We start from the raw sequence: 15,726 nt of genomic DNA, 5'->3' as shown, positions 1-15,726 counted from the left end.
TGGTATTTTAAGTGAGGTTGGAAAGTTAGAAGGAAAATGGTCATTTTGAGTGATCATGGGAATAAACATGAATTTTCTTTTCATCATTACATATAAATTCTTTCACATTACTATTGTTTATAACCGGTTATCAAATGAGACGTTACAGTTATATAGTTCTTTATATTAAAATGTACGGTACATAAATAAGCAAAAATAAAAAATAAGTTTTCTATTTTGAGGGTGAAATATACTACGTATATAGATATTCCCCTAATCCCAAGTTCCAAATAGACGAAATAGTGCTTAGTCCTCGTGGCAAGCGTGTGCCCTTTTAATTTACTTTTGGGTTGTTGGATTCTCAGGTAAATAAATGTACCATTTTTTTTTTTTTTTTTTTTTTGTTGGATTTTCTAGTAAATTTACCATTTTTCTTTTATCTAAGATGGTCATTCTTATTGGGTTGATTTAGATCAGCTATCTTTTAGGAATTGGATTAGATAGCATTTGTTCATTCTTAGGATGGAAACAATTTTTTAAATAGAATCCAAGTCTATCCAAATGTAGGTTACATATAAGAGATTGGTGAGCACGGAGCACCCCTAATATTATGACTGAAAGTTACTAGTTAATAACTTAGAGCCTATTCACGTTTACTGAATTGAGCTGGAATGAATTGAACTCAACTGAACTGAACTGAATATTTTATAAGAGAAGGAAATTAGGAAACGAACTGAAATTAAGCTGAAGTAAACAGGCCCTTGGCCTCCTATCTCCTCTTATATAAGGAACTTCTATTATTTCTCGTGATCTATAAAATATAAAGTATGAGTAACATTTTACATTTAGGTCCTGTTTAGTTTGATGTAAAACATTTTCAGTGAAAAATTAATATCCATGAATAATGTATTTTCAAGGAAAATCACAACACTTTGACTTTTCACTATTATGGACATAATTTTGGGAAATAATGAGAATTATTTACCATGAAAGCATTTTACATCAAACGAAATAAAGCCTTAATTGAAATCAAAACTCCTATGTATAAAGAAAATTATTTTTTTTACTCCGTACAAGATATTACTTTCTCATTCAAACTTATCTACCATTATTAATTTATAGAAAAAATTAAGAGGCTGTTAAGTGGGGGCAAAATACAGAGTAAAGGAAGATAAAGTCCATTTTGTACGAGTAACAAGCGTCAGATTAATTGACCACATAAATTACTACTGGGGCCTGGGAGCACGAGTTCCATGCATACAACATTACAACATAACTCTCGTGTGAGTCGTGTCTCGTGGCGTAATAGCATAGACACAAACTTGTACGAACGGTACCTAGACTACCTACAGACCAACTACAGTACTGTTCTTTTAAGCCGATAATAAATTATGGTAATCGAAACACATGACTATTGTTAAACAAAATATGAAGACATAATAGCAATTACTACTTTGTATTAAACATGAAAGAGGTAAAATATCAAAGTCAAAGAGTCGTCGAGTTGTACAAATGTATAAATCACCAAAACGGTTGCATAAGCAAGAAATTTCAGCTTCTGGGTAACAGTAACACAGATGAATCAAAGAATTTACACTTTCCACCAAATAAAGAAACCCGAAACTTACTGAAGAACTGTAGAACCTATACTTGAGTTCTACTAACAAAAAAACTATCATAGCTTTGACTAATCTAGACCCTAATATAAAAACAAGAATATTTGCTTTACCAAAATTGCCCGTAATCGTCTACTGCTGTATGAATGGTTAATGATAGTTTCGTGACAAGCCATACTTCAGAACAGGCTTTGTCAAGGAGGCTAGAGTAGTTGGCTAGTTCTCCGACTTCTAGGTGTTAAGCTCATTCCAGTAGGGATTTCCCTTAAATTCCCCCCTTTTAAGATGGGCCTTCTCCTTACCCAAAAAAGAAATACTTCAGAACAGGCTTTGTCAAGATTGTCAAGTCCCTTCTGAGTGGGTTACTATCAGGCAGTGAGACACCTTAATCTGTGGAGTTAAGGGACTGGGAAAGGTGTTCAACCATCTTTGCGTAATTGTGTTTGTTTACTGAGATTTTGGTTTATCGATCTTCACATAGGAGACAAGACCCAAGAAATAAACAATCTTTGGACCCCATCCTCGCTGCTGAGCACGACAAAACATCAGAAATGCATTTGCAAAGTAAGAGTTAAAGCCCATAAAGACGTGCCATAAAGCATGTCCTTGTGGATTGATAGGCCAAGCAGATACATGCTCGCAGAAAACACGGTCACTAACCCAACACAGGCTTGCAAGAAATAATGTGATCACATAAAGCTTTGCAAGACGCTTGGCTGCAGAATCCCCTGTGTGGATGTAGTATTTGTACATCCGAGGGATGCAAAGGAGGCAGAGGACAGCATAATGAACTTTAAAACTAATCTCGGCAAAAATAACACCATAGAGGAAGAGAAATGTGGGCATTGTGCTTCAGTAATGCCAATCAGGTGAATACAGAATGTAGATATAAAGGAGCATTTCCCAAACCATTGGAGTCTCATCACTTTGCTGTTGCCTGTAAAACAAATAAAGGCATGTTTCATGCAGGAATAATCAACATTTTTCAAATGAACAACGATGCTACCAATACCAGATATCTCAAATAGAATCCAGGCATTAAAATTGAAGCAATGAACACAATACAGCAAAAACAAGCAATGAGAAGAAAAAAAAAGTGTGAGAAGGGGGGGTGGGGGGGGGGGGGGGGGGGGGGGGGATAAGAAGAAAGACACAAATAAGTAAAGGAAAAATATGATCCCACCAATCTAGTAGCCTGACAAGTTAAACACCTCAATTTCAATTAACCAAAGACTCGAGGTGCAAAAGATATGATCAAGCTGTCAACTAGTCAGACCAAGGAAGTCATGAACTAATAAATGCACAAATTTTACCATTAGATGCAATGATGTAGAATCATATTTAAGAAACTAAGATAGGGTAAAAAAACATGATAATTTTAGGAGAAATAAACTAAGTTACTTACACACGTTGCAGTGTTCCATGGAACGTTATGCTCCCCATTGCAAGTATCATATTTGAAAGGTGAAGAACAGTAAATCTCTTCTCAAAACACTGACTCAAGGCAATTATGAGGCCAATGACAGCTAAGATGATAGCTGGTATATTAGATATTGTGTTGTAAAATTCTGCAATATAAGATGAACAAACATAATTGTCTTCACACCAGTCAATAGAAGATGTGACTGGGCCCCAGAAGTTTAACATTTCATCATCCATTGATCATAAAGCTGGTGAAGCACAATATTGGTCGATCTAGATTGATTATTCGAAACATTGCAGAGCTTTTATGATCTCCAAGCTATTCCTGCATATATAGGCCTAATATTTAGCTAAGAACAAAATATCTTCCCTCCTTTTCCTAGTCAAAAAAAGATGACACATAGTGAAGAGCTCAAGACAAAAGCAAAAATTAAAATAAAACAGAATTAGGGGGAAAAAAAAACAGGCTTAACAAAGCACTTGACAATAGTCACAAAGACTTCTGTCACAGAAGATTTTAGACTTGATGACACAGAAAGTCTCATGCTGAGAAAGCAAAAGTCTTCTTAAGCAATAGGAAGAATGAGCTCTAAACTGAATCATACAACTATTTTATTGCCTGAGAATTATCCAAGAATAATAATACTGAAGATACTACCTCAATAATGAGTAAGATGATTTCTGAGGGTTGAAAACATGAGAAACCATTACTTAATTATTTAATGACAAGTAATTGAACACAAAATAACAAAAGATTTAATGCAAATTCTGTTGTATGTTAAAAATAATGTTACAATAGTATGACAACAATGAGAGTAGAAAAAACAATAGAAGGATGAAAATCCCAGATGTGCAGGAAATGGACAATGAAATGGTTCAATTCTCAACGAACCCATGATCAAATACCTTACAAATAGAAACACCACGAGCAAAGTACTTCATACGAGTTGAAATGGCATACCAGTAGTGTATACCTCCAACAAAAGAAAGGTGCAAAAGCTTAAAGCAATAATAATACCATTCTAATTATGATATGCTGTATATTTTAAGTGAGACAAATTTAACGGTTAAAATGGCATGGATATAAGTTTGTACCCGTTGTCTAAATATTAATAGTTTCCAATCATGGTCCTCTTGATTTATATAATTCCTTCACCTTGAAAAAAAAGAAATTGAAAAAGGGAGCATACGCATCCGCCAATAGTTGATTTAGCGGAAGGGGATACTAATGAAGCGTATAATAATGTAGGGTAAGCATAAGCATCCACCAAAAAGCCTTACCCTTCATCGTTATCTCCTTCAGCTCATCGGCATTATTCTCAAATAAAATACTTTTGACCTCACCACTTTTGTCTCTTATCAACTCAACTAAACCAAAAGTTAACAAAATGAATAATGCGTAAAGGGTGATCTTTAGGGATGGAGGGAATAAAAATTTGGACAATGGTTAAAAATAAATTCCCATACAGTTTTACCCTTTAAATTGTTTCACTCAAAGTTAGTATATCGTACTTAAGACCAAAAGAAATTATAGAATGTTGGGAAGCACAAGCTCTTCCTCTATCTGATGGGAAAACAGCAAAAGAGGTGGAAATGGGAAAGGCATTGTGGCTCCCGTTGTTCCTCCCAGCCAAAGCTTTAAAGCTATGTCAGAGCCAACGAGTAAAGAAGCTAGCAAAGAAACTACTAAATGTGTATGAATTACAAAAGGGAAAACAGTGGTATTCTGTCTCCTACATTGACTCAGGTTTACATATCTCTCCTATGGCTGCATGACCTAGAATACTATCTTTGTTCAATTGATTCTTTAAGGCCAGCCTGCAAGGCTGCAAGTGTTCATCATGTTGAAATCACAAAGATAAATCACTTTTTAAACTTTCAAATACATGCATGGCAAAATATAGGTCTCTTTTGAATTAGTTATGGAGTCAAGTGGCTATTGTTTTTCACAGAGCTTCAAATTTTTGCTACTCATGTTTCTTAGCCAGCTAGATCCTTCATTAACTCTTGATACACTTAGATACAGCTATACACTTGGTAACACCCCAAAATTCATATTATATCATATGCAGATATGCATGAAACCCTCAGGTATGAATGCTTCGCTCTTCCCCCTATGGCCCTATTGTTCCTCTATGCACGTTCTCCAACATGCCTTATCAGGATTACTTTCATTGGAGTTTGAATTCTACAGGATCCCATCCAAGCATTCGCCACGAATTTCTATTTGCATCATGCACTAATCTAAAAACACACTTAAATATACATATTATATCAACCAACATCACAACTGACCAAATATCAAATGAACAAACCAAATGTGCCATAATCTTACTCCAAGCAAAGCAATCCACATGAACAAAACACATATCTACAAGACTACAACATGGCAGCAATAAGTGTCTGATCAATTATGTCAATGTTTAGTACTATCAAACAATGTCAATGTTTAATCCAGCAATAAAAACGCCCAACACCCGTAAAACAAAATCCAAGCACATACCCACAAATCAAAATCCAAAATTCATCCTTTTATGTTTCCTATGAGTAATACCGATGCCCATAATTCATAGATGTTGAAATTAAGAGATCATACTCAAAATGCAATCTTTAAAGGCTATATCTAACACACACATAATTACAAATCATTCTCACATTTGATTAAAAAGTCAAAGTGCAAGTTATCAATTATATTCAACTGATACAAATTCTACCAAAAAAAAGGCAAATAATCTAATCAAACACCTTTCAACTCTACAATCAATAAAAAGGGTTAAGTGTCTGATCAACAACACATAAAGGAAAAATTTTATAATTACCTTTGTAAGAAGAGATGATATCACTGAACTTTACTTTCTAATGCATCAATTTTTCAAGGGAAGAGAGGGAAAGATGTCGACTTTGAACCTCAGTCTCCCTTTGATTTTTGTCCGGTCACCTCCGTTCTTAGGTGGGTCTCCGTTCACCGTTCACCGGTCGCCGCCATTCTCGGTGGGTCGCCGGTGAGGGAAGAAAATATCAGAGAACAAAGGTCAGGCAGCATCCACTGACCACTGTACAAATAGTAGAAATGTGAGGCTAGGTTTCTTTCAAGGAGTTTCAGTTTTTAGTTTGAAAAAACCAAAAGTGGAAAAATGTACAGTGATTTTAAGGACTCTCCGTACCTCAACCCTCACATTTTTTTTATCACGTGCGTCACGACAACATATGCATCGCTCTCCACTATCGTGCCTTCTCACGTGATCTCTTGCTAGCACTTTAGCCAACTCTTGACCTCCTTTATGCATTATTGTATTAAGGTAAAAGAAGTAAGAATTCCGAAAAAATACACTTATTATTTATGGAATATCATTTTAAAACTAGTTTTTGGTCCGGACGATGTTCCGGGTCATTGTTTGTAAATAAAAAATTATAATAAAATAAAGTGCAATAAAAATGATCACGTGTTTATTTTTGCTAATATTAGTATACATTAAAATTTATTATTCATTATGTAGCAACCTAAATTTTATGCTTAGTATTAGATTATTTTTCATTTGTTGTAAAAACTCCTTCAATTAAAGTAAGTAAACATATATGTATTTTTTTAAGAACAAAGTAAACCTATCTTATGGTTAAAAGAAAAAACGTTTAAAATTACTACGCATTTTAATTACATATTTTAAATACATATAACCTATATAAATTGAAAGAAATGAATTGAACTTTGTAATCATATTGTTGTTAAAAAATGCACATATAAATTGACAATTAAAATTTTAGAATTTATGAACATGAATAACTCATTTAAATTAAAATGCAAATTTATTACAAAGTATCATAAGTTATGTCATTGGTGTACCACATGATTTGTCAAGCCATAATGACACGTGGCGAGATTGGTGACACATGGCAGGATTACAATCCTTGCCATTGAGTTTTAATATATATATATATATTGATATTGATTGTATGCCATATTCATAAAATCGAAATTGTGCAGCTGAGTAAGTACATAGTTTGAAACAAAAACAATATCTAATATAGCACATTAGTCTAGATTATGTACATATTTTTGTATATTCATAATATGAGATACAAAGTATGAAATATATTAGTTTGACAGACTTATTCACTACAAAGTAATACATAATTTTGATCATTTCACTTTATCAGTCAAGGCCTCTAAAAACCACCATACAATTTGAGGGAGCTGTAGTTTCTTTTTTTTAATAAACATAATTTGTTATTATGAGGCTAAAATTGTAAATTTGTAATATTATAGGCAAAATCACTAAACCTAAATAAAATCATTACGACTTTACGCTTATAAAACCGTGAATAAAAAGAAAAGTCTATTTACGTACATTTTTGTCATTTGAGAAGCATACTAAGTATTTTGTAGTGCCTCTATTTTATATTATTTGCGACGAGCCAACGATTAGACATTTTTCAATATATTTTATGCCAAATCGTTGCAAATAATATAAACGAAGATAATACGGTGTATATCAAATACGGAGCACTATCTTTCCGACAACCACGGTTCATCATTTTATCGGAGGCCTTGTAAATAAAAGCCTAAATCGAGCTCATTTCTTGGCAAAATTAATTCCAACACAAACCACTCTCCAAAATCAAACAAAAAAAACCCTGTTCATAATTCATACGAAACTGACAAACCCTAATTCTTCAAACTATAATCCCTAATTCCCAATAATCTTCTTCCAATTTCCAGAAATTCTTGCTGCAAAACCTCAGCTATGTCGTTCGATTTGATGCTGAAGCCAACATGTGGTCGATGCGGATCAAGCAGCGATCTCTACGGCAGCAATTGCAAGCATTTGACGCTGTGCTCTAACTGCGGTAAAACTATGGCGGAAAATCGCGCTAAATGCTTCGAATGTGGCACCCCTATCACTCGATTGATTCGTGTGCGCAATTTTCTCTCTCATCTTTATCATCATATGATTCATTTTCTGTTGAATTGAATGAATTTGAATTTGATCGATGAATTTTGTAGGAGTATAATGTTAGGACGAATTCGAGCAATGATAAGAATTACTTCATTGGGAGATTTCCGACTGGATTGCCGAATTTCTCCAAGAAGAAGAGTGCGGAGAATAAATGGACTTTGCAGAAAGAAGGGATTCAAGGACATCAAGGTCGCCAGATTAGCGATACTTTGAAGGTAAATCTTTCTAAGTTTGTGGGGAAGAGCTAATTTTAGAATTGGGTATACCATTTAATTGAATTAATGCTTAGGGTTTTTAGTCACTTTTCTTTATTAGTTGTTTATCTTGGATTGTGGAAACAATATGGTTGATAAGTGCTTAGCTGGTTAAGAGTAAATTCTGTTGTAATTAGGTGATATATTATTCTAAAAAGTTCTTTGAGAGTTGATCAATATGTCAAATGGCGGTATCAGTTGCAACTGTTTGGATCATTTGATTCGTGTTTGAAGTGGAGGTGGTCGGGTTGATAAGATACTCATTGGGGCACGCTTGAAGCTTGTATGGGAGTACGTGATCAGTGTGGGAAGGGTGTTTGTTGATTTGTTGCTACCCGGGAAAGCAATATGTTTATGGCTTCTAGTTGCTGCGATTTGTGCTTTTTGAGTGGTTTAGCTTTTGCTGAACAAGTGATTGTAGATGGACAGCTTTGTGGATGCTAGATGAACAATCATTTTGGTGCATTTGTATGTGCTATCTTTTGGGGGAAGGTCGGAAGGAGGATGGGGATTGAATTATAGTGAATGGTGTTAGCATGAAGAATTTTAGTTCTGTTGAAACTTGAAAATATTGCATGTGGGGGACAGAGCACAATTGAAGATATGGTTATATGGTTTTACTTACACTTATCACAATTAATTAATAGTAAAGAAAGAAGGGTGATCTAAATTCTAAACATCAATCTTGCTATTTATATGGACGTCCCATCACGAACTTTACATTTTGGCTTGATGTGAAGATTAAGAATGGTTGTTAAATGTATAGTGAAATTTCAAATGATAATATGTTTGACAAAAAGGAGAAAGGGTCAGGGGGGTGGAGAAAGGAGGAAAAGGTATTTTGTAAATTATTAGCTATAAGTGAAAAGGCAAATATGAAGTTTATTTTGAGGCACCTTTAATGATAAGTTTGAAATCAAGGAAAGGAGGGAGTGTTTATTTTGCTCTAGTAATTAATTGTGCTACCCACTTATCAAGATAATAAAGGGTTCTTTTTCAAACTTTAAAAAGGTTTCCTGTCACTCAATATATTACTTTGTTTAGGTAAACTACTTCAGATGGGAGTGTGTGAAAAACTTTAGAAGACTAATATTGCATCATATCCTCTCAAGTGTTTGTAGAGTGACATGATTGACACTATATTGAGATTTTCTGTTTCTATTACTCCCTCGGTCCCTATTTGTTTGTCCCATTGTATTTTTTTGGATCAAACTTTTAAAATCATCTCTAACCTATATGAAATAAGGTATTCATGTGGGGCCTTGTTGGATTCATTACAATGTCTACTTTAAGAATATTGAACTTTTATAATTATTGCGTATATAGTATTGGAGATATTTATGTTTTAAGACGTATCTTAAAGGCCATGAAAAGTCAAATGGGCAGACAAAAAAGAACGGAGGGAGTATGATATAATAGAATGTTCTTTAAAATAAGGCTGTGATTGTTTTTGTATTGTCTAATGTAGCTGTATTTACCAGGTCATGTATTTCGTGTATGCACAGAATATATGTATACAGCATAAAAGGCTTTCCTTATGCTGTAAATGTTGAAACATGTTTCAATAAGCTAGTGGTCTTAATTTGAAAATATAATCCTGAAAGTCAAAATGATGCAAATGATTTGGCTCGTAGAGAGTACAAGATGTTAGATCCACGGATTAATTTTGAAATTTACTACCTTAAGCATGATGTTTTATCTATCTATACTTTCTTAACATTAATTTGTTATTTTCTATACTTGTGAACATGATATACTATCATGCCAATACATGTAAAGCTACCAGATGTATTCATTTTATAAAATTAATTGCTTGTTTGTCATTGTTGCCAGTTTATATCCTTAATTTAATGATGCAACGCTTGGCATCTTTAATATTGTTCAGTCATCAGCTCTAAATTACAGAACTCTGTTATCAAAAAAGATTTAATATATTTCGTTATGTGTACCGCGTAAATTCAGACAGTTTTTTGCACTCTTTTTACTTTTGTTTTGTGGATTGGAGATCTAAAGTTCTAAACTCTTGCTATCTATCCTTCTATTTGTATGTAGATATACTTGGGTTGAACCTGCAATTCTTTTTGATATTCAATTTGTTAGCTTTAATGTCTAGCTTCAAAGTCTTACCTCCCTGACTTGCCCACATGACAATTAGCTTATTTTGCTCTGTAAAGAAGTTATTCTGTGTTGATTTGAAATCTTATTTGTCTTTTGGTGTCGAAATTGTTCCTTTCTTCCATATGTCTTTGTAAGGCTTATAGTTTGGTATGTATCCTTTAACTTGTAACTATCAAAACTAATAATAGTGATGGTCTTGGGCAGTCATTTAGTATATACGTTATCTGAAAACATGCAGTTATATTGCTTTCATCTTGTGTTTGTAGGTTACTTGATGTGCAGTCATGTTGGACAAGTTATTGACATTTCTTGCTGCTTGTTCCATGTGAATTATAGTAACATTGATGTGTAATCTTCAATAGGAGAAGTTAAAGAATAAGCCTTGGATGCTGGAAGATGAAACTGGTCAATCACAGTTCCAGGGTCATTTGGAAGGTGCACAATCTGCTACATATTATCTCCTAATGATGCAGGCCAAAGAGTTTGTTGCTATACCAGCTGGTTCTTGGTATGTGATAAATTTCACTCGTACAATTTAAGAACTCCATTTTTTTTTTCCAAAATTTTAAGTTTAACTTAACCATAGTTGACACTGTGTCCTTTATGTAGTATCCAATTATATACTGTGCAGACAGTTACTGTATGTTGTGATTACTGATTGCACGCATCTTGTCTATTCTTTACAGTACAGCTATAGCTTTCAGGGCTCTATATCTCAGATGATATTGCTATCACATTCAAAGTAACTCAATAGTCAATAACCCTTATAATGTGGTGATGTGAGTCAAATATGATTCCATGATAACACTTTGGGCTGCTCTTAGTTTCTTATTGCATGAATTATTGGCATTCTCTCACCCCTCATTCCCCACCACCCCAAAACTAGTAATCCAAAAACAGTTTGTGATCACTTGTGCTATGCCAGGTACAACTTTAATAAGGTTGCACAATATAAGCAACTTACGTTAGAAGAAGCAGAGGAGAAGATGAAAAATAGGAGAAAGTTTGTTGATGGTTACGAAAGATGGATGATGAAGACAGCCAGCAATGGGGCTGCTGCATTCCCAACCTTTGATGCAAATCTTGTGAAAGATATTCCTACTGGTGGTGCAGGGAAAGGTCGCAAGAAATCAACTGCTGAAAAGGAGGGTAATGCTTCAGAAAAGGGAGAGGATGAAGGAGAAGAGGATGCAGATAGGAAGCCAAAAATTGGATCTAGCAACGGAGCTGATGACGACGACGGCAATGAAAGCCCTGCTGGAGGTGACTTTGATGATGAAGATGATAATATTGAGAAAGGTGAGGATTTTGTGTTGTTTTACATCTATTGTCATTATTATTATTTTGTGTGGTTCCAGACTTCAAACCATATCGTCCTAAACTCTTTAAGATGGTCAGTGTTAAAATTTCTAGGTACCTACCTTTGTCCTAGTTCTGATAGTGATGATATTTGATGTTTATGGCTCTTGTTATTAAGCTGAATCAGCATTTTGTCAGCCACATCTAACTGCATGTCAGTACATGCCATTATTATTTATTTTGACATAATCTGGGCAACATCTGATCATTTGATCAACTTCATATCTAGAGCTTACCCCCCCCCCCCCCCCCGGCTCTCTCTCTCTCTGTTTTGTGGACTCCAGGTGTCGTGGGGTGGGGTGGGGAAGGGTCCTTTGTTGAAAACATGTATCAGGCACTGTTATTTATGTATCCCTAATCACTGTGGTTTGTATTGACTCTGTGTCAGGCACTGCTATGTATCAGATACTTCTATTATAAGAATTCCCCTACTTTTGATTTAAAGGTATCAAGTGTTAATAGGAGCATTTTAACCGATCTTTAGAGCTGTATTGATACCTTCCCGCACTTCAGAATGGTAGAATTTGCTATTGTGGCAGTGGAAGTGGAATGTAATGTGGTTAGGGTCCTTGAAGGAGCTCTTCCACTTTCAATGGTTGGTTGGGGTCATCTTATCAAATAGACTAATTTAGGGTTAAAAATGAAACACAGCAATAACTAATCATGTTTTTGATTGCTTTTGTTTGGAATCATCTAGGTGATGACTGGGAGCATGAAGAAATTTTCACTGATGACGATGAAGCTGTTGGTAATGATCCTGAGGAGCGGGAAGACCTAGCTCCTGAAGTTCCTGCACCCCCAGAGATTAAGCAGGTTTGTGTTCAATGAACCATTTTATACACCCAAATTGAACTGCCCTAAAGCAGTTTCTGTAAGGGCCTGTCTGTTCAACTTATTGTCATTTGTATTAATAAAAATAAGGGTTGAGAAGGGTTACTCAAGTTTAAATTACAACTAAATAAGTTTTAATACAGTCTAAACTAGATAAGTTAAGATTAGTAAAATCTGATGGATAAAACGCACCCTAAGTTATCTGTTTAGTCATATGTTACTTTATTTGGACTTGGTTTTTGGTATTGTGCTGAGCCTATGGATGGTTAGTATAATTGGAAGTTTAATGGTTTGGCTTCTGATTTAGCAACCCCTCGCTCATTATGCTGCTAGAGGCAAAAGTGCATTTCGTTTCTTTGCTATATTAATTTCAATTAGATTATCCCTGTACGGTGCACGATTTCTTTGCTATAGTATAGAACTCGTATATACAATGAATCTTTTCAATTTTGTCATAAATTCGTTGGAAGGAGATTTCTTAAAAGAAATACAGTTAGAATATTTCAGAAAATTTCTATACATTTGAATATTAGTTAGTGTTAAGGAATTGAGAAGGAATGATAGATCTTTAAATCAAAATAAAGGAATACGGTTGTTATTCAATTTACTACACTTCGATTTTTTGGATTAAAGTTGTTGAAAGAACTTACTTAGCTTGTTTACGACGTATCACACAATCAATCAAAGCCTTAATCCCATAAGTGGGGTCGGCTACATGAACCAAATTTGATTATTCCGTGTAATCATCGACAAAGATTCTCCTCCTCATGTAAATCCATAAACTTCATATCCGTTCTAACTCTTTCCAACCAAGACATTTTCGGTCTCCCTCTCCCTCGTTTAAGCCCTCCATGGTCCCACCCTTCCACTCTTCAAAGGAAAAAAAAAATCCTTTCTGGAGAAAGAAAAAATTACAAAAAAATGACATCATCAATGGTTTTAGGCGGGAAAAAATTTCATAAGAAAGTAACATGTATGCAGTTTTGAGGAGAGATGAAGTCAGCAATGTTTTGTTTTAGTAATACTTAATATTCCAAGATTCTAACATTATGTAAATCAACTAGGCCTTCTGTGTCCAGACTCTGAAGAAGTTCATTTGAGGATTATAATCTGATTTTAGGAGTAAATGATGTTCACTAGGATGTCAGAATTGCTCCTTTTGGCTGACTGAAGTGGTATCATTTGTGGATTTGCAAATTGAATTATTATTATTATTTGAATGATACTCATATATAAAGTTTCTTAGGACGAGGATGACGATGAGGCTAATGAAGAGGAGGGAGGACTGAGCAAATCAGGAAAGGAGCTGAAAAAATTGCTGCAGGGACAGGCCAATGGGCTTAATGAGTCTGACAGAGACGAAGAAGATGACAGCTCAGCCAAAAAAAAGAAAGATGAAGAGGATGATGATGATGACGTAATATTTAGTAGCTGCATATTATTTTCTTCATAGACATTAATGCTAGTTGCCTTTTTCTATCTGAAATTTTGTTGCATTCACTCCAATCAATTTATATAATGTTAGGATGAGGAAGATCGCCCTTCTCCCGTTTTAGCTCCGAAGTTGAAGGACCCTAAAGATGAGCCAGCTGATAGCAGCCCTGCAAAACCAGCTTCTGGAGGATCTTCTCGGGCAACTCCTGCCTCAAAATCAGCAAAAGGAAAAAGGAAAAATGGTGATGATACAAAATCTTCTAGTGCAGCTCCTCATAAGAAGGTGAAAACTGAAAATGTAAGTCACTTTCTCACCTGGCCTTTTTTCATTTGCTTGTTATACTGTTGATGTAATTTGTCGTTTTTAGTTCCTTCCACTCGACTGATTTTGATGTTGGGGGGTAGGATGTGAAATCAGCCGCAAAGGAAAATGCATCAAAAAATGGCGGGGCCCTAAAAGTTACACCACCATCGTCTACAAAGGCTGGTACATCTACTTCAGGAACACCTGCTCAGGGCCCTGTCTCGGAAGAAGAAATTAGAGCTGTGTTGTTGCAAAAAGCTCCTGTAACCACTGCTGATCTTGTGGCCACATTTAAATCAAGACTAAAGTCACCAGAGGTACATATTAATATATTATTTCATTTTTACTCGAGGCACATTGTTGGGTACATGATGTTATGATTAAATTGCACGGATCTGAATTTTGGTGCTGTTAGAAATCTATGTTCCACATTGTGGCTATGATTTGTATCTTGACATAATCATCATAAATTCATAATCCTCAAAATTAGGGGTGTCACTTCGGATGATCCGATCGGGTCTAATATGGTCAGGTCGGGTCGGGTCAGGTCAATTTTTAAAGTTAAGTCATACTAAATTGTCATGTCTGCACGAGTCCAAATCTGAATCGGATATTTTTCGGATCGGGTCGGGTCGGGTGTGTTTTTGACACCTCTACTCAAAATACATTTGTATGTTCACTTTTTCCTCTTCAAACAAAAGTTTGCCTTACCAATATCAGTTGTCCGTGATCAAGCAATATGTTTTTGTTGGCTGTTTGTTTGAATGGTTACTCATTGTTGTGCATAGTATTGAACCTTTATGATTTGGTTATATCATGATGTGAATTCCTGATGTCTTCCTTTGGTCCGCTTCACTTCTCATTTTATCGTAGCTGGCATGGCTGTATATTTCTGTGGCGTACTTGTTAACTATACCAAATGATAAACAATGCTATGTCTGAGTCTGTTCCTCAAGCCTGTTTTTTCTTTTTGGCAGGACAAGAAGGCGTTTGCTGATATTTTGAAGCGGATCTCTAAGATACAGAAGAGCGATAACAAGAGTTTTGTTGTGCTAAGGGAGAGGGGCAGATAAATCTGGTTATAATTCAGATAGAAAATAAGACGCTATATGTTTGATATTGTGAACTCTTTCACAAGGCAATGGAATATCAGGACTTGTAAAGCTGTAGAATTCATATCCTGACTAAACTAGTCACATAGATGTCTGATTAATTTCTGTGTGGAAATATTATATACTCGTACAACTTACTGCAAGACCGCAAGGGGAATTATCTTATCTGAGTACTGAATATGAAAGAGCTCAATTTAAAGTACTTCGTAGTTTGCTTAAGTTGTCCAATTTCATTAAAGAACACAAATTAACAATACTCTCAGGAAAAAATTTATTGATAAATTACATTTTATTGCCATTTTCTGTAAACCTCTAGAGCAGTTTTGAATTATCAGTTATTTG

The 15,726-nt window shown here is 35.0% G+C and overlaps 1 protein-coding gene and 1 pseudogene across 2 annotated transcripts; one reads left to right on the top strand and one right to left on the bottom strand.

Moving 5' to 3' along the window:
* Positions 1-1,465: 1,465 nt before the first annotated feature.
* Positions 1,466-6,114, bottom strand: LOC145579610 (alkaline ceramidase-like; annotated as a pseudogene). Its single transcript, XR_014099170.1, has 3 exons — positions 5,837-6,114; positions 3,001-3,342; positions 1,466-2,532 (listed from the first exon to the last, which is right to left on the bottom strand). The product of XR_014099170.1 is annotated as an alkaline ceramidase-like (transcript).
* Positions 6,115-7,569: 1,455 nt separating this feature from the next.
* On the top strand, positions 7,570-15,586 carry LOC145577574 (transcription initiation factor IIF subunit alpha-like). Its single transcript, XM_081635067.1, has 9 exons — positions 7,570-7,930; positions 8,020-8,187; positions 10,707-10,852; positions 11,270-11,643; positions 12,401-12,516; positions 13,781-13,951; positions 14,060-14,266; positions 14,374-14,589; positions 15,250-15,586. The coding sequence occupies exons 1-9, from the start codon at positions 7,760-7,762 to the stop codon at positions 15,343-15,345; spliced, it is 1,665 nt and encodes a 554-aa protein (XP_081491193.1). The 5' UTR covers positions 7,570-7,759; the 3' UTR covers positions 15,346-15,586.
* Positions 15,587-15,726: the final 140 nt, after the last annotated feature.

Source organism: Chenopodium album, chromosome 14 (genome assembly GCF_948465745.1).
Source record: "Chenopodium album chromosome 14, dcCheAlbu1.1, whole genome shotgun sequence".
Lineage (NCBI taxonomy): Eukaryota > Viridiplantae > Streptophyta > Magnoliopsida > Caryophyllales > Amaranthaceae > Chenopodium > Chenopodium album.
The sequence above is the reverse complement of the archived record's forward strand: the minus strand, read 5'-3'. Positions and strand labels throughout refer to the sequence as shown.

What these genes read in the sequence shown, in the direction of transcription:
- LOC145577574 (XM_081635067.1), top strand. Translation starts at nt 7,760, where the DNA reads ATGTCGTTCGATTTGATGCTGAAGCCAACATGTGGTCGATGCGGATCA. An exon ending in CTATCACTCGATTGATTCGT is followed by an intron (nt 7,931 to 8,019) that starts GTGCGCAATTTT and finishes TGAATTTTGTAG; the next exon opens with GAGTATAATGTTAGGACGAA. An exon ending in AGATGATAATATTGAGAAAG is followed by an intron (nt 11,644 to 12,400) that starts GTGAGGATTTTG and finishes GGAATCATCTAG; the next exon opens with GTGATGACTGGGAGCATGAA.